Below are 18,925 nucleotides of genomic sequence, written 5' to 3'. Positions count from 1 at the left end.
CCAACTCCTTTCTCCTGTCCTACCAGGGAAACATGTAAAGGCCTTGCATAGACTACTTTAGCCATTAGGATGAAGTATCCTGTGCAGACCAGCTGCGTAGCCACTCTGTAGCCTTGGGGAAAGGTTCCTCCTCCTATAGTCCCTCACTCATATCTCCAGCTCCCTGCCCAGTTGCTCTGGCGGGCACTGACCTCAGCTTTTGAGTCAGAATAGTGAGATGTGTTCTACCTCCACACTTCTATTTTTAGGTGGTTTCAAGTTCCATATAAGTGTCTTTGGAAGCTCCAAAATGTACTGATAAGTGGAGATGACCTGGTTGGAGAACTATACTTACGGATAAGCAAGCTATTAATTTTTCTTTGATTTTTTAATTTTTTTTATTTAGGATGATTGCTACTACCAAGGATATATTGAAGGCTTTCCCAATTCACTTGTGACACTCAGCACCTGCTCTGGGCTCAAGTAATGAAATATTTTAATATAATTTTAATATAATAATACCTTTAGTAAAATTCAGTATCCCAGACACTAGTGTGGTAGCAGTTGGAAAATGCTGACTTTTTAATGGTGCCCACTATATATAGTATCTAACATTTAAGGTCTCAAGCTGATGGCAGATCATTTTATAACTTTATGTAACCTGCACTGTTTGCTTTTTCAGAGGGCTATTGCAGTTTGAGAATGCCAGCTATGGAATTGAACCCTTGGATTCTTCACCTGGGTTTGAGCACATTGTTTATCAAATAAAGAATAAAAACACTGAGAGTCCACTTTTTGCAAACAACTACACTGATATAGGGAGAGAAAAGGTGTCTTACAAGCTGCATACAGATATTGAAGTGAGTTCCGCTTTTTATCATAATGATAGAGATTATGTCTAACCTGAAATCCAGGGCACAGGAAATTCACTGTGATGGTCTTGAATCTGGATTTAATTATTAATTATGTGCATGATATGCAGAAAGTGGGCATATGAGAGCCATAACTTTGGTAAGAAACAATAGTACTGGAAATAAGTTATTCATAAAGAAGTATGATCCATTAGCCTGAACATGATGCTCTGTGTCACCAAGGTATCTGCAGACACAATGTTACTAATGCTGTCCCATATTCAGGGGAATAGTTCTATCTCAGTCAGGATGGCTTTAACCACACATGCACAGCTCCGGCCTCAGGTGTTTGAATGAGGATAACGCCTGTAAATCTCCCTGAGTAGAGTCTCACTGTCAGCATTAAACTGCAGGTCTAATTTCCACTTGCAAATGTAGACAGTCATGCCTTATTTTTGGCTCCCTACTTCAACTTTAACTACTCACTCTTGATGCCCTTCCACCGTGGCTTGATTAGAGGATGGATTTTCAATCTTGGCCTTCCACAGAAGAAAATCCCAGAACTTCATGTGTAGATCCTATTTGCTGGGTCAAAGAAGGCATTGAGGACCACAGAGACAACAGACAAGATGTTGCTGGTGCCAGTGTTGAGAGTGGAGACTGACTGGAGGGACATTTAACTATCTCACCAGAGAACTGGTGGCATTTCAAAGGGCAAAAATAAGACCCAAATGGCATAGGAGGCATAAAGTTCTCCAGAGATGTTTGGGGTTTAAGATCTTGGTCCCCCAGAAGCTTCCATTGGACGAGGGAGACCAATTCATAGAGTGGAGATATCTTCATATCTTCATAAATGATCTGGAGGATGGTGTGGATTGCACTCTCAGCAAATTTGCGGATGATACTAAACTGGGAGGAGTGGTAGATACGCTGGAGGGGAGGGATAGGATACAGAAGGACCTAGACAAATTGGAGGATTGGGCCAAAAGAAATCTGATGAGGTTCAATAAGGATAAGTGCAGGGTCCTGCACTTAGGACGGAAGAACCCAATGCACAGCTACAGACTAGGGACCGAATGGCTAGGCAGCAGTTCTGCGGAAAAGGACCTAGGGGTGACAGTGGACGAGAAGCTGGATATGAGTCAGCAGTGTGCCCTTGTTGCCAAGAAGGCCAATGGCATTTTGGGATGTATAAGTAGGGGCATAGCGAGCAGATCGAGGGACGTGATCGTTCCCCTCTATTCGACATTGGTGAGGCCTCATCTGGAGTACTGTGTCCAGTTTTGGGCCCCACACTTCAAGAAGGATGTGGATAAATTGGAGAGAGTCCAGCGAAGGGCAACAAAAATGATTAGGGGTCTGGAACACATGAGTTATGAGGAGAGGCTGAGGGAGCTGGGATTGTTTAGCCTGCAGAAGAGAAGAATGAGGGGGGATTTGATAGCTGTTTTCAACTACCTGAAAGGGGGTTCCAAAGAGGATGGCTCTAGACTGTTCTCAATGGTATCAGATGACAGAACGAGGAGTAATGGTCTCAAGCTGCAGTGGGGGAGGTTTAGATTGGATATTAGGAAAAACTTTTTCACTATGAGGGTGGTGAAACACTGGAATGCGTTACCTAGGGAGGTGGTAGAATCTCCTTCCTTAGAGGTTTTTAAGGTCAGGCTTGACAAAGCCCTGGCTGGGATGATTTAACTGGGAATTGGTCCTGCTTTGAGCAGGGGGTTGGACTAGATGACCTTCTGGGGTCCCTTCCAACCCTTATATTCTATGATTCTATGATTCTATGAGTGGGAGGGGGAAATTATTTTTGATTGAGACTAAAATTTGGCATCAGAATATCCAATTTTTCACTTTTCAAGTATCTGGAAAGTGATGGCATTTGGCTGGTTTGGCCAGCTGTGCATATTACTTCTGCGGCTCCTTGGTTCAGAAGTTTTGCTAATAATGAAGAGTGAGTGTCATTATCAGAGGGGTTATCAGTTGTGTAGTCTGTTTGTTTTATACTCATCTCTATTTTCTTAATATTGTGGTACAGAAATTTTAAGACCAAATTATGCTGAAGTTTTTGGAATGTTATTGTTATTTGCATTACTGAATCTTTTAGTCTAACAAATAATGTACCATATGTTTTTAAGGTTATGATTGTTTTCAGAAATATAGAACTCTTTCCCTGAAAGGATGATGGTGGTGGTTTTGAGCAGCACAGCTGAGCATAGGTATTCAAGCTAAAAATCTAGTGTTAAGGAATGTACCTCATCTTCACAGTGTTAATAAGTGATACAAAAGGTAAAATGTTGAAATAATTACGAAATGTTGAAGGCTTTTTTTTCAGTCAATGTCAGATGTCACTAAATCCCGCAGATACCTGGAAATGTATGTCATTTTGGACAAGGGTTTGGTAAGTCCATATCAGTCAAATTTGCTTTACTTCATATATTTCCGCTACTTTTTAAAACATGTCATAAAAATGCATCGTTTTAAGGCTGTCCTTCTAAAGGTCTGGGATGTAATAATCCGTAAAGTTAAGATTTTGTCTTGGGAATTTTTATTAAAAGTCACGGACTGGTCACAGGCAATAAACAAAAATTCACGTAAGCCTGTGACCTGTCCTTGACTTTTACTAAAAATACCCTTCAGGGGGTGGGGAGGACTAACAGTGAGAGCCGCACCGGGGGCTGACTGCTTACCACTGCTCCAACTACAGCTGCTGCTCCTGCAGTGGGGACTTACCAAGCCTGGTTGCTGCTCCAGCCCTTAAGGGCTACTCCAGACCCAGCTGCTGCTCCTGAGGCCACTGCCCATGCCCCAGGCTTCTGCTCTGGCCTTGGGGACTGCTCCATCCCCAGGCCGCTCTCCTGCCGTTGTTCCTGGGCAGGGGCTGACAGCTACTCCAGCCCTGCTGCTGTGGCGGGCTGAGGCCAAAGAAGTCATGGATGTCGGTTAAAGTAATGGAATCTGGAATTATCAGATATATAGTATCCATTTTGTCAAGGGATCAATGCATATTTTGTTTATGGAATTGGAAGGAAACTGAGAATTAAAATAATTAGACACATTTAAATGCTCAGAATTTGAGGCTCATGTGAACATTCCACTGCTTCATCAGGGAAATGACTGACCAAAAAAATGTTGTTCTGTAATGATTTTTAGCTGTTACTTAAAGAATTGTGTTATTTTCCAGTACAACTATCTGGGTTCAGACAAGGATGTTATAACACAGAAAATAGTCCAGCTTCTTGGATTTGTCAACAGTGTAAGTTACTGCCTTTTTTGTTTCATATTGAAATGAAATCTGGATGTTTTACTTGGATGTTATTAAAGGTCAAAGATTTTCTAGATTTTCTCATTTTCTCCAGGGAGTTGTTTAGTCTTGATTTTAATTCTTGGCTCTCAAGTTTTTGGCTGATGATAGCCAGGAGATCTTTATAGCAATTAGAGAAAAAACATTTAAGTGCTTCACCTCAAGCTTGTGTTGTATTTCTCTGAAGTCTTGTCTAGATTGGTTAAAAAGGTGGTTTTTTTTAAACTTGTTGCCTCAGTCAGATATGTTATGTAACGTTTTAATTCAGTGCTGTTTAAAAACACATTAGCACCTAGTGTGGGCAGGTTTAGCCTCTTTCACAATGTTAGCCAATCATAATCAACCCTAGATTCCACCCACAGACTCTGGTGCTCTCATCCATCTGGGAGTGTAGGAACTCTGCAGGATACCGTCCCCAGTTTTTGTCCATTTGTGTCCCTCAGGAAAGTGAAAATCTGTCTGCCTGTCTACATGGGGCAGTTATACCAATATAAGGTGGCATGTGAATATAAACCACTAAGTTATGTCAGTGTAACCTCCCCAAGTGGACACTCTTATTCTGGTATAAGAGTCCCTTTTTCTGGTTTAGTTTATTAGCAGTTTAAGATAAACTGAAAAAAGCCGCCCTTACTCCAGCATATGAGTGTCCACACAGGGGTATTATACTGTTAACTATACCAGTATAATTCTAACAGTATAACTGGAAAATTTTCCCACGTAGACAAGCCCTAAAACTGTTTTATTCCTCTCTCAGCATTTGTTTTGACTCTTGGTTCTTTTGTTTTTGGTTTATAATTTGTATTTTTCTTTTATAAAGTTTTTTGTCTAGCTTTGTTATCTTTTTTTCTGTTTGCCATAAGTCATCTTGATTCTAGGTGTCTGCTTGTCTCCAGAGATACAAACAGTAACAGATCTCCACTCTGTAATCATTGGTCCAGAGCCCTGATATCACTAAATCTGTTGATACCAGCCAGGGTTGCTCCTCAGTGCTTCCAATTTTCAGTTTCTTCCTTATTTCTCACAAAGGAGAAGGAGCTTCGAAGAGATTGCTGTATTGGTGCATCTCTAGGCTTATTAAACAGCTGCCAATTGGAAAATCCTTCCCCTTCCCCACCCCCCCACCCCCATCATTCTGCCTTTTGTACCAAAAAAAAAAGGAAAATTTTTGTTTGCCTCTGAAATTGTAGTGTTGTGGACATGAGCAGGGTTAGGGCTTAAAACCTGTTATTTATTTGAATATATGCTTTACTTATGAATCCTCTTTTTATTTACAGAAACCCCTCCTCTCAGAACTTGGGTTTGGTCTGCTGGGCAAGCACTATGTATTTTGCTTGCATTTTTCTCTCCCCATTCCCCTTTTAGTTTTACAGGTGTTGGAGAGAAGTGCCCCCGCAACCAAGTGCTGTTGTGTGATGTCCATTTTGCTAAGTTGGGCCTTTAGCTTATTCTTTATAAAATTAAAATACTGCTATGCATAAAACGTAATTGAACATCTGTTTCTTCTGTTGTATTTTCAGATGTTTACACCCCTTAATATTACAATTGTACTGTCTTCCTTGGAGTTTTGGACAGATAATAATAAAATTCGCACAACAGGGGAAGCTGATGAGATACTACAAAGATTTTTACAATGGAAAGAATCTTACCTTGTTCTTCGGCCACATGACATGGCATATTTATTTGTGTAAGAAGAACATTTCTCTATTATTAAAATAAGGCACACTGGAAATCTTTTAGACTGTCATAGCATGGACCAACACAATTCCACATGACCAAGAAACATCTCTTGTAAAAATAATAGAACAGATACTATGAATTATTATAAATATAATTCTAGATATACTGTGTTTACAAAATATTTTCAGATTTCTCAGAGTGTTTATGTGGTAAACAATAGAAAGTAAAAGTTAAACTATAAGACACAAACAACATTGTCCTTTTAAACACTGCTACGAAGAACATAGTTATATTCAAGAGTCTGTTTTTGTGTTTTAGTTACAGGGACCACCCTAATTATGTAGGGGCAACATTTGCAGGAAGGATTTGTCTCAGAAACTATGCTGGAGGAGTTGCTCTGGTATAGTATTATTGGATCTACATTGCTAGTGAACATTGTAACGCTGGCTTCAGAAGGAGCGGTGGTGGGTGCTCAGCACCTGTGAAAAAAAGCTCATTTGCATTTAGATGCCTTAAATATGCATTTGGATGCTTGACTTCAGGCACTTGGTTAGAACAATTTGCAGTAGAACTTTGAATGTTAGGGTTTTACTTGCTCTATAGTCTCCTCCTAGCCCTTTAAAGTACTTTAGAGCTTTACTTTGCATGGTGCTGAGTACTCTGGCACTAATCCAGCAAAACACTTAAGCAGTCCCTTTATCTTGGGACTGTTCATGAATTAAGGTTAAGCACAAGTTTAAATGTTTTGCTACATCAAGGCCAGTTAGAACTTTGCAGGATTGAATCTTAAGAACAGTTACCATACGCATATGCATTTCTTTTACCATATGGCATATCAAGTTCTGCACTGTTTTTCACACCCTGGGCATCTTCATTGCTTTCATTTGAGTTTTCCAGAATGTAAGTCAGCATGAACTTTGGCCTTGCATTGAAGACAAGCATCTTGAGGTTCTTTACATAAAAGCACAGACATTTTTATAAAATATGACCTGACTACATTGGGCAGGAAACAGAAAGGTTTAGAATTTTATCATAGTTTTTGTTTCTTATTCTGAGTTACTTTGATGATGATTTTCAGTGATTTCTCTTATTTAGTATCAAAGGGCTGTAACACTGGAGACATTTTCAGTCATCATTGCACAGCTGCTGGGGCTTAGTCTGGGAATAGCATATGATGATTCTAGGGACTGTCAGTGTTCTGGATCCATCTGTATAATGAACACCAAAGCAGTGTAAGATTTTTTTATTTATATAGCTCATGTAACATGACATTATTATTATTGAGAACTGTTTTCCTGTGGCATGCAAGTTCAATCATTATAAATGACCATGGATTAGTATTTAAGTGGTTGTGTGAGGTGCTGAGTGCCTCCTGTGAAGTGTGAGATTCCTCAAATTAGCCTGTTGTCAGGGTGGAGGGTGAGAAAACCTGGATTTGTGCTGGAAATGGCCCACCTGTTGATCATTTTAGATAAGCTATTACCAGCAGGACAGTGGGGTGGGAGGAGGTATTGTTTCATATTCTCTGTGTGTATATAAAGTCTGCTGCAGTTTCCACGGTAAACATCTGATGAAGTGAGCTGTAGCTCACGAAAGCTCATGCTCAAATAAATTGGTTAGTCTCTAAGGTGCCACAAGTACTCCTTTTCTTTTTGCGAATACAGACTAACACGGCTGTTCCTCTGAAACCTGTTGTCAATGGAAGTCTTGGGTGCCAGTTATGCATACCAAAAAAATAACTAATTTCTGAAGAACATATCTGAAAATAATTTTTCACATCTGAATGCAAGTATACATTATTCATGTTTATATTGAAAGGTTCATAGTAGACTTTGATTATAGATTTTTGTTACCTTTTCCTTGTATTAATGAGCTTTGAGTGGAACAGAATTCACTGTTGGCTTGTTCATATTTTTGTAATGCTTTATTTAATTAGTTTTCTGTTTATATGATACTGCATGGAAAGGGTTAATTTTCAAAGTCATAGAATCATAGAATATCAGGGTTGGAAGGGACCTCAGTACGTCATCTAGTCCAACCCCCTGCTCAAAAGCAGGACCCATCCCCAATTAAATCATCCCCAATTAAATCAAAGTCTGGCATGATCATTACAGTTACTAGCAGTCATGTGCTTAATATCCTTTCAACCCTTAAAAGTGGTGGAAAGAGTCTAAACTCTGTTGGACAAAGTCTGCAATAAGGGGGCAATCTCACTGAAATCCGTGGGATTGCATGCATGTAAACAATGCAAAATTTGTTCCATGGCATTCACTGGGCATTACTTTGCTCTTTTTCCAGGAAACTGCTTTTAATTATTTTTTGGATAAAACATACAAGGTCATATGACTAAGCCTCAAATTGTATTTTCCATAACATATGTCTTATCAGACATTACTTATATATAGTCAATTCAGATCAGATCAAGACAAGCTAAAAATGAGCTACTCTGTACTGCTCTAGAAAGCTTCTGAAAGTGTTCACAAGCCAATAAGCTAACCAGTGGCCCAAGGGACTCTCAATAGGATCATTTAACCCTGCTGTCACTCAGTCAAATCCAGCCAAAGGGCCCTATGGAAACAGATGCCTGTGACTAACTCAGTGAAACTGTTCACACGCTGAAGTGTTTTCAGTATTGGGGCCTAGGTCAATTGTGACAAATAATCATTAGTAGCTGGTGGCAATTAATTTATATGAAATGAGTTCATAAATCCAAAAGGAGCTATATTATGCTCATCTATTCTTGCGTTCTGCATAACACAGGCCACAGAACCTCACCTGGTAATTTGTTCATCAAATCAATAACTTCTGTTTGAGCTATAGCATATCTTTTCTGGTTTTTAATGGACAGATGCCCGTGTTACAAAAACCATCACCAGAATCTAGCTCTACAATGAGATTGTTCAGCTTCAGTTTATTTTTCTCAGGTACAGGGAGATTTGAGCTGTATATTGATAAAATGGCTCAGGATATTGTAACACTTTATAATTTATGGTTTCAGAGTAACAGCCGTGTTAGTCTGTATTCGCAAAAAGAAAAGGAGTACTTGTGGCACCTTAGAGACTAACCAATTTATTTGAGCATGAGCTTTCGTGAGCTACAGCTCACTTCATCGGATGCATGCTCAAATAAATTGGTTAGTCTCTAAGGTGCCACAAGTACTCCTTTTCTTTTTATAATTTATGTAATGTTTGTGTATATGTGATTTAAAGGAAACTAAGGCAATTATAAATGATCCAGTGATGTGATTTTGTTAATATTTCACATAAAGTTTTAGTTTATAAGAAAATAAATGAAAATGTATTTCCATGATCCATTAATAACCCTAATGTATTTAGGTATCCCATGTTTTACCTCTGGAAAGATAAAAGCACAATTAAGTTAGTCAATATCTCTGATAAAGGAATATTAATATCTTTCTCAATAATAAAAAAAGGATGATGTTCTAGTTGCTAATTTCTGCCAATTTTTACTCTTAAGACATTATTTGAATGCAGATTTACAAAATGAAGTGAAAGACCCTCAGCTGAATATTTTGGAATGTAGCATTAATGATATTAAGTACTCCGGAATCTTTAAATATCTTCAATTGGTATAATTTTTCATTGATAATTTATTTTTAGACATTCCAATGGGGTAAAAGCCTTTAGCAGTTGCAGCATTAGAGACTTCGAAAGTTTTATGAAACATAGGAGAGAAGACTGCCTCTCTAACAGACCCTATTTGAATCTGTCCTACAAGAGGGCAGTCTGTGGCAATGGTATTGTGGAAAGAGGAGAGCAGTGTGACTGTGGCTCAGCAAAGGTTAGTACTCAACACCAGAAAGCCTAAGTAGTGTAAAATTCCACTGTTCTCAGTTTAGAAGAATGGAGCTTTGAGAGTTAGTACCCAGCTGAAATTTAGGAAAGTCACTGAAGATCTTACTTATATTTATAAACAGTTTTCATGTTGGTATTAACCTTGTTGTAGCTTGACACTCATTTTTCTTTGGGGATCTTTCAAGTTGTTATTCTTAGGGGATGAGAATCTTGGACAGACTCTTTAGAGAAGGAAAATTTTAGAATATCTAATGAGTCTATGGTTTATTTTTCAGGAGTGTGCAAAAGATAAATGCTGTACTAACAAATGTAAACTTAAGCCAAGAGCAAAGTGTGGTACTGGATTATGTTGCCAAAACTGTAAGGTAAGGTGTATATTCAGGATTATCAGATGTTTAACACAATTTCTAAATTTTGGAGAGACACTGTTCACTGCATAGTTAAAGATGAAAACCAGCTTTCCATTTGTGTCCACCCATACTCAAACCTTGTGAAAACTGTCCTTCGTACTTGACATTTGCCTGGGTGGTCTTTGGCCAAAGGGAGCATTTTAACGAGCATTTTTAATTTCAGTCCGACAACACTTTTCTGATATGGATGTTCAGGGAAAAATATTATTTTGAAAATTCTTTTATTCCTTTTTTTTAGTCAATGTCTTGGCCTAGAAACTTTCTGGTGAAGTTCATCAGCTTTGTCAAAGCTCAACAAATCTATGGGTTTAGTAGAACTTAAGTGCCACAATGGGCTCCACTGGAGCTCCTGAGTACTGCATGGGTGTGGCGGGGTGAGCACCCTGCTCCGGAGAGAAAGGGGTTAAAACCAGCTCTGGGAAAGGGCTGCCCCGAGGAGCCAATCAGGGGAAGGCAGGTAGCAGCCAATCCAAGCCCGGTAGGGCTGGTATAAAGAGGGCTGTGAGCTAGGAGGCAGGCAGTCTCACTTCAGCCTTAGGGTGGGAAGGACCAAACTGCCTGGGATCACAGGGGTACCTTCAACAGAGCAGTGCTGGGGATGGGGCAGGCTGAGCTGGGGAACTCAGGCCTGGTGACCTCCCTGGCTGAGGACTGACAGGAAGGCCTAAGGAGGACTGGGGCTGCAGGGAAAGGCAGCAGATCCAACCCCCTAGCCAATTATGAGTGGCCATGGCAGACTGCAGTTTGCCCCTGAGTAAAGGGGCTAGATGAGGACTGGCAGTGGGTCACTGAGGCGAGGTGGGCTCAGGGAAGTGGGGTTCCCTGAGTGAGGGGCAGCACCCCAAGGTAAGGGGCACCGTAGTTCAGGAGGGACGTGGGGCCTACGCGTGGGGGAGATAAAGGGACTGCAGAGGGGTAGGTAACAGAGGGTGAGACACTGGCCCATAGAGGACGCTCTGGGGCTGAGAGAGCTAATTCCTGGATGACCAGCAGGTGGTGCCGCGGTGGTGAGTCAGCACTATACTATAATGGGCTTGTCTCGTGACACACTATAAACCAGTCAGAGCCAGGATTATAACACAAATCTTCTCAATCGCAGTCTCCTGCATGACACTAAATAATCCTGCCTTCTTTGAAAATGTGAGGTGCTATGCGACTGTTTTTACAACTTAAAGAATAAGAGGACAGTACCGCACAAGGGAGCGCAAACACCTCTGTGTTTATCTTTATTGTACAGATTTCTGTACAAAACATAGTTGACGATAGTCTCTTCCCCAGAAAGTTTACAGACAAAGGTTGGGAGAGGGAAATATTATTATCACCATTTTACACCTGGGGCAACAGAGCACAGAAAGATTAAGTGACTTGCCCATGGTCAAGGCTGTCTGTGGTAGAGATGATAATTGAACATAGCTTTCCTGAGTCCCAGTCCAGTGCCTTATCTACAGTTTGTGCTTCTGCTTAGTTCCCTTACTTCACCTATATAAGGGTTCCCTTAGCACTAGGGTTTGATGATCTCTTCCTTTCTTTGAAGTTCAGATTGGTATATATCCCACCTCTGCACCTTCTAGTGGAACAAGTTCTCCAGACAGGGTCAGCGGACTATTCACGTGTGTAAAATTAAGCATGTGCATAATTTTGCGGGATTAGGGCTTTAAAATGAAATATTTCTGAGATTAAGGATCATACTTTTACATGTCATCCAAAAGATGACACCTCTAACAGTATGATATCTCCTGGCATTGTGGTGGGACAGCACCCCACTCTGTACTGCTGTAGGGGAAGAGTGCCATATGCTAAATCACCAGGGCCACTCTGACAGAGGGCTTGGGAGTCTATCAATTTATGTTTCATGACAAGGGAAAAAATGATGAAAATGATTTAAAAGAACCCTGGGTGACCTGGAGTCATACATATAATAGATAAGAATTTTACAAAGAATTCTCTCATTCATCACAGTCAGTGACAACCACATTAAACAGCATATATGTGGTGGTGTTATTTACTTATTTTCTTATTCACTGTAAGTATCTTTTCTTGTGCTTTACATAAATTCTGTTATTTAAACATTATAGACCATAATCTTTGTAAAACATGCACAGTCTCCTTATTCTTACTTTTTTCTAGTTTAAGGCAAAGAATAAGAAATGTAGACCCATGGTTGATAGTCAGTGTGATCTCAGTGAGTACTGCAATGGGTCATCTGCATTCTGTCCAGCTGATCTTTATGTTCAGAATGGACACAGATGCGAACACAATACTGCCTTTTGTTACAAAGGACGTTGCCAGTCTGCTGATAAAGCGTGTCAGAGGATCTATGGAAAAGGTAATGGAGACAATTATGTTCTAAAATCCAGTTCCACTAAATGCTGTAATAATAATAATAATTAATAAGAGAGACTTACATGGCCACTTCCATCCATATATCCAAAACACTTTATAGCAGTGATTAACCATGTTTATTCCTTTTTATTGATGATGGGGACATTAGGTACAGAATGGCCAAATTACTTGTCTGAAGTTGTCCAGTGATATTAAACATTGTTATAAAGGCATGGAGGTTATCCAGAAGCTCAGATTTTATAGAAGTAAAGTAAAAATGAAGTGGTGACTGTAAATTAAAATTCATTTGTAAAATATGTCTTCTTTTTTGCTAACCAAATAGCAGACTAGAAAACCAATTCCGAACAGATCTCACTGTTTGCTGCAGGGTAGCTTAATTTAAATCATTATTCAAATCAGCAAGCAGGAAACGTTGATCTAAATAATCAAATTTAATCATGTTTTGCATTTGTACTTTTTCACTGTTTTCCTAGAGAAGGGTTGCTTCTCACTGATTTTAACCATTAAAACATGTTGAATTGCAACTAAATGTAGCCTTTACTTTGAATTTTGGTACTACCTGTTGCTAATCAGGAGGATATACAATATATGTACATTTATTTAAGCAGTTATATAACTTAATATACACTTGTTCAGATTCTTTATTTTTTGCTTTTTTGTTGTTAGAAAATTTTGAATGATGCATTTAGTTTTTTAAATAAATGGTGATTAATTTTTTATTTCTGATTTGTGTCAAGCTCTGTTTGGATGAAAATTGGAATTCAATTAAAACTGCACAAAACCAACATTTACAATTTTTAAAAATTAGTTGAATAAAACAACCCTAAATGTGCTGGATACACAAGAAAATGTATCAAAACATGTTTTACTTTAAAACTAATGGATTTGTTAAACAAAGGAAATATTTTAGTGAATTGAATTGATTGCTTCAGGTCACCATTTCCTTCATGATTTTAGAACCTAGTAGATCTTATCCTCTCACACCTAGTTTTTATTCTTAGATTCAAAGAGGAGAATAAGCTTTTCTGCTTTTTCATCTGCCAATTGGTTTCTCAACTTTGAATGAACTAGTTATGGGACTGAACTAGTTGAATAAACTGAAATGTATAAATTATTCTCTTTGCACCTGAAGAAGAGGCTACTGCTGTCTAAAGCTTGTTTAAGACTTCAGCAAACTCTGGTTCCAGGTGCTTAGTCAGTGACTTCCACAAGTTCAGTGGTTTGACTTTCTTTAAAACTTCAGCAGCAAATGTACTGCTTAATATTATTTTTGTATTTAATTTAAATGATTAGTAGATTATAGTAAATTTAGGCCTTAAGATAGGTTGTTACAATTTGAAATTTAATTTTAAAATAAGTTACTTTTTTTCTTTGTAAAAAATAATTTAATTTAAATAAAAATACAGTTTGAACAGAAAGATATTTATCTTTCCTGGTTTTCTCTAATCCATGTGTAGCACCTAGGTACGGCAATGATAGGCATGTTAGAAGTACTGATAGATTAATAAATGATTTAGTGTTCCTTTTAATTATACTCCAATCTTATCTCAAAACTTACAGGTTCTAAAAATGCTCCTCTTGCATGTTATGAAGAAATCAATAGTCAAACAGATAGGTTTGGACACTGTGGGAATGATCCGAAGAAAGGATTTCAGATCTGTAGTTGGATGTATGTTTTAAGGAAAAAACATATTTCTCTTCTGCTTTCCTCTACTGTATGGTGCAAATGCTTACTATCTGTTCATTAGTAAGGCTGCTTTAATTTCTTTATAAAATTTCCTTCTAGTCTCAGGTGTTCTGTATACATTAGCCTTGGCCGTTCTCAAAGAATGCGCAGTTGGTCAGCATCTAGACCGTGATCCTGTAGCATGGAAAGCAAGGATTAGGTGAAGCTGTGCTTGGACCCAAGTAAGGTTATTGACTAGGTGTAATGCTCCACACTGGACAGAATAGACCTCAGTGCCTTGCACACCTGCTTCCTCTTCCACCAGAAGAGCACATGGTACACAAAGGTTGCGGTGTGGGTGTTATACCAATCAAATAAAAACCAGCGGGATCTTATTAAAGGGGAAAAGGCAAAATGCCACATTTATTGTGAATGCAGAAAGAATCATAGGGTATGTCTACACTATGAAATTAGGTCAAATTTGTAGAAGTCGGTTTTTTAGAAATCAGTTTTATATATTCGAGTGTGTGTGTCCCCACAGAAAATGCTCTAAGTGCATTAAGTGCATTCACTCGGCGGAGCGCTTCCACAGTACCAGGCTAAAGTCGACTTCCGGAGTGTTTCACTGTGGGTAGCTATCCCACAGTTCCTGCAGTCTCCGCTGCCCATTGGAATTCTGGGTTGAGATCCCAATGGCTGATGGGGCTAAAACATTGCCGCGGGTGGTTCTGGGTACATATCGTCAGGCCCCCGTTCCCTCCCTCCCTCCCTCTGTGAAAGCAAGGGCAGACAATCGTTTCGCGCCTTTTTTCCTGAGTTACCTGTGCAGACAACATACCATGGCAAACATGTAACCGTCACCGTATGTCTCCTGGGTGCTGGCAGATGCGGTACTGCATTGCTACACAGTAGCAGCAACCCCTTGCCTTGTGGCAGCAGACGGTACAATACGACTGGTAGCCGTCATCATCATGTCCGAGGTGCTCCTGGCCATGTCGGCCGGGAGCGCCTGGGCAGACATAGGCGCAGGGACTAAATTTGGAGTGACTTGACCAGGTCATTCTCTTTAGTCCTGCAGTCAGTCCTATTGAACCATCTTATGGTGAGCAGGCAGGCGATACGGATTGCTAGCAGTCCTATTGCATCATCTTCTGCCAAGCAGCCATGAGATGTGGATGGCATGCAGTCCTTCTGCACCGTCTGCTGCCAGCCAAAGATGTAAAAGATAGATGGAGTGTATCAAAACAAGAAATAGACCAGATTTGTTTTGTACTCATTTGCTTCCCCCCCCTCCCCCGTCTAGGGGACTCATTCCTCTAGGTCACACTGCAGTCACTCACAGGGAAGGTGCAGCGAGGTAAATCTAGCCACGTATCAATCAGAGGCCAGACTAACCTCCTTGTTCCAATAAGAACAATAACTTAGGTGCACCATTTCTTATTGGAACCCTCCGTGAAGTCCTGCCTGAAATACTCCTTGATGTAAAGCCACTCCCTTTGTTGATTTTAGCTCCCTGAAGCCAACCCTGTAATCCGTGTCGTCAGTTGCCCCTCCCTCCGTCAGAGCAACGGCAGACAATCGTTCCGCGCCTTTTTTCTGAGCAGATGCCATACCAAGGCAAGCATGGAGGCCGCTCAGCTCACTTTGGCAATTAGGAGCACATTAAACACCACATGCATTATCCAGCAGTATATGCAGCACCAGAACCTGGCAGAGCGATACCAGGCGAGTAGGCGACGTCAGCGCGGTCACGTGAGTGATCAGGACATGGACACAGATTTCTCTGAAAGCATGGGCCCTGCTAATGCATGCATCATGGTGCTAATGGGGCAGGTTCATGCTGAGGAACGCCGATTCTGGGCTCGGGAAACAAGCACAGACTGGTGGGACCGCATAGTGTTGCAGGTCTGGGACGATTCCCAGTGGCTGCGAAACTTTCGCATGCGTAAGGGCACTTTCATGGAACTTTGTGACTTGCTTTCCCCTGCCCTGAAGTGCATGAATACCAAGATGAGAGCAGCCCTCACAGTTGAGAAGAGAGTGGTGATAGCCCTGTGGAAGCTTGCAACGCCATACAGCTACCGGTCAGTTGGGAATCAATTTGGAGTGGGCAAATCTCCTGTGGGGGCTGCTGTGATGCAAGTAGCCCACGCAATCAAAGATCTGCTGATATCAAGGGTAGTGACCCTGGGAAATGTGCAGGTCATAGTGGATGGCTTTGCTGCAATGGGATTCCCTAACTGTGGTGGGGCCATAGACGGAACCCCTATCCCTATCTTGGCACCGGAGCACCAAGCCGCCGAGTACATAAACCGCAAGGGGTACTTTTCAATAGTGCTGCAAGCTCTGGTGGATCACAAGGGATGTTTCACCAACATCAACGTGGGATGGCCAGGAAAGGTACATGACGCTCGCATCTTCAGGAACTCTAGTCTGTTTCAAAAGCTGCAGGAAGGGACTTTATTCCCAGACCAGAAAATAACTGTTGGGGATGTTGAAATGCCTATAGTTATCCTTAGGGACCCAGCCTACCCCTTAATGCCATGGCTCATGAAGCCATACACAGGCAGCCTGGACAGTAGTCAGGAGCTGTTCAACTACAGGATGAGCAAGTGCAGAATGGTGGTAGAATGTGCATTTGGACGTTTAAAGGCGCGCTGGCGCAGTTTACTGACTCGCTTAGACCTCAGCGAAACCAATATTCCCACTGTTATTACTGCTTGCTGTGTGCTCCACAATATCTTTGAGAGTAAGGGGGAGACGTTTATGACGGGGTGGGAGGTTGAGGCAAATCGTCTGGCTGCTGGTTACGCGCAGCCAGACACCAGGGTGGTTAGAAGAGCACAGGAGGGCACAGTATGCATCAGAGAAGCTTTGAAAACCAGTTTCATGACTGGCCAGGCTATGGTGTGAAAGTTCTCTTTGTTTCTTCTTGATGAAACCCCTCGCCCCTTGGTTCACTCTACTTCCCTGTAAGCTAACCACCCTCCCCTCCTCCCTTCGATCACCGCTTGCAGAGGCAATAAAGTAATTGTTGCTTCACATTCATGCATTCTTTATTCATTCATCACACAAATGGGGGGATGACTACCAAGGTAGCCCAGAAGGGGTGGTGGAGGAGGGAAGGAAAATGCCACACAGCACTTTAAGCACAGCACTTTAAAAGTTTACAACTTTAAAATTTATTGAATGCCGGCCTTCTTTTTTTGGGGCAGTCCTCTGTGGTGGAGTGGCTGGTTGGCCAGTGGCCCCCGCACCGCGTTCTTGGGCGTCTGGGTGTGGAGGCTATGGAACTTGGGGAGGAGGGTGGTTGGTTACACAGGGGCTGTAGTGGCAGTCTGTGCTCCAGCTGCCTTTGCTGCAGCTCAACCATACACTGGAGCATACTGGTTTGATCCTCCAGCAGCCTCAGCATTGAATCCTGCCTCCTCTCATCACGCTGATGCCACATTTGAGCTTCAGCACTGTCTTCAGCCCACCACTTACTCTCTTCAGCCCGCCACCTCTCCTCCCGGTCATTTTGTGCTTTCCTGCACTCTGACATTATTTGCCTCCACGCATTCGTCTGTGCTCTGTCAGTCTGGGAGGATAGCATGAGCTCAGAGAACATTTCATCACGAGTGCGTTTTTTTTTCTTTCTAATCTTCACTAGCCTCTGGGAAGGAGAACATCCTGTGATCATTGAAACACATGCAGCTGGTGGAGGAAAAAAAAGGGACAGCGGTATTTAAAAAGACACATTTTATAAAACAATGGCTACACTGTTTCAGGGTAAACCTTGCTGTTAACATTACATACATAGCACATGTGCTTTCGTTACAAGGTCGCATTTTGCCTCCCCCCACCGCGTGGCTACCTCCTCAACCCTCCCCCCTCCCCATGGCTAACAGCGGGGAACATTTCTGTTCAGCCACAGGCAAACAGCCCAGCAGGAACGGGCTCCTCTGAGTGTCCCCTGAAGAAAAGCACCCTATTTCAACCAGGTGACCATGAATGATATTTCCCTTTCCTGAGGATAACACAGAGAGATAAAGAACGGATGTTGTTTGAACACCAGCAAACATACACTGCAATGCTTTGTTGTACAATGATTCCCGAGTACGTGTTACTGGCCTGGAGTGGTAAAGTGTCCTACCATGAAGGACGCAATAAGGCTGCCCTCCCTAGGAACCTTTTGCAAAGGCTTTGGGAGTACATACAGGAGAACCGCGAATGCCAGGGCAAATGAATCCTTTCGCATGCTTGCTTTTAAACCATGTATAGTATTTTAAAAGGTACAGTCACCGTAGGTCCCTTCTCCGCCTGCCGGGTCCAGGAGGCAGCCTTGGATGGGTTGGGGGGGGGTACTGGCTCCAGGTCCAGGGTGAGAAACAGTTCCTGGCTGTCGGGAAAACCAGTTTCTCCGCTTGCTTGCTGTGAGCTATCTACAACCTCCTCCTCCTCATCATCTTCTTCTTCATCCCCAAAACCTGCTTCCGTGTTGCCTCCATCTCCATTGAAGGAGTCAAACAACACGGCTGGGGTAGTGATGGCTGAACCCCCTAAAGTGGCATGCGGCTCATCATAGAAACGGCATATTTGGGGCTCTGACCCGGAGCGGCCGTTCGCCTCTCTGGTTTTCTGGTAGGCTTGCCTCAGTTCCTTAAGTTTCACGTGGCACTGCTTCGGATCCTTGTTATGGCCTCTGTCCTTCATGCCCTGGGAGATTTTGACAAAGGTTTTGGCATTTCGAAAACTGGAACGGAGTTCTGATAGCATGGATTCCTCTCCCCATACAGCGATCAGATCCCGTACCTCCCGATCAGTCCATGCTGGAGCTCTTTTGCAATTCTTGGACTCCATCATGGTCACCTCTGCTGATGAGCTCTGCATGGTCACTT

At 41.7% G+C, this 18,925-nt stretch overlaps 1 protein-coding gene across 1 annotated transcript in view; it reads left to right on the top strand.

Moving 5' to 3' along the window:
• LOC125626267 (disintegrin and metalloproteinase domain-containing protein 18-like) overlaps positions 1 to 18,925 on the top strand; it is a 42,860-nt gene that overhangs the window by 13,019 nt on the left and 10,916 nt on the right. The window contains exons 5-15 of the mRNA XM_048829023.2: positions 386 to 462; positions 662 to 839; positions 3,166 to 3,231; positions 4,015 to 4,086; positions 5,652 to 5,818; positions 6,130 to 6,211; positions 6,907 to 7,043; positions 9,432 to 9,612; positions 9,902 to 9,991; positions 12,164 to 12,362; positions 13,940 to 14,048. Of these exons, the coding sequence (XP_048684980.2) occupies positions 386 to 462; positions 662 to 839; positions 3,166 to 3,231; positions 4,015 to 4,086; positions 5,652 to 5,818; positions 6,130 to 6,211; positions 6,907 to 7,043; positions 9,432 to 9,612; positions 9,902 to 9,991; positions 12,164 to 12,362; positions 13,940 to 14,048 (1,358 nt within the window). The remainder of the gene's footprint in view (positions 1 to 385; positions 463 to 661; positions 840 to 3,165; positions 3,232 to 4,014; positions 4,087 to 5,651; positions 5,819 to 6,129; positions 6,212 to 6,906; positions 7,044 to 9,431; positions 9,613 to 9,901; positions 9,992 to 12,163; positions 12,363 to 13,939; positions 14,049 to 18,925) is intronic.

The sequence above is a fragment of the Caretta caretta genome, chromosome 26 (genome assembly GCF_965140235.1).
Source record: "Caretta caretta isolate rCarCar2 chromosome 26, rCarCar1.hap1, whole genome shotgun sequence".
NCBI classification, from domain to species: Eukaryota; Metazoa; Chordata; order Testudines; family Cheloniidae; genus Caretta; species Caretta caretta.
This window is presented reverse-complemented; position numbering and strand designations above follow the sequence as displayed.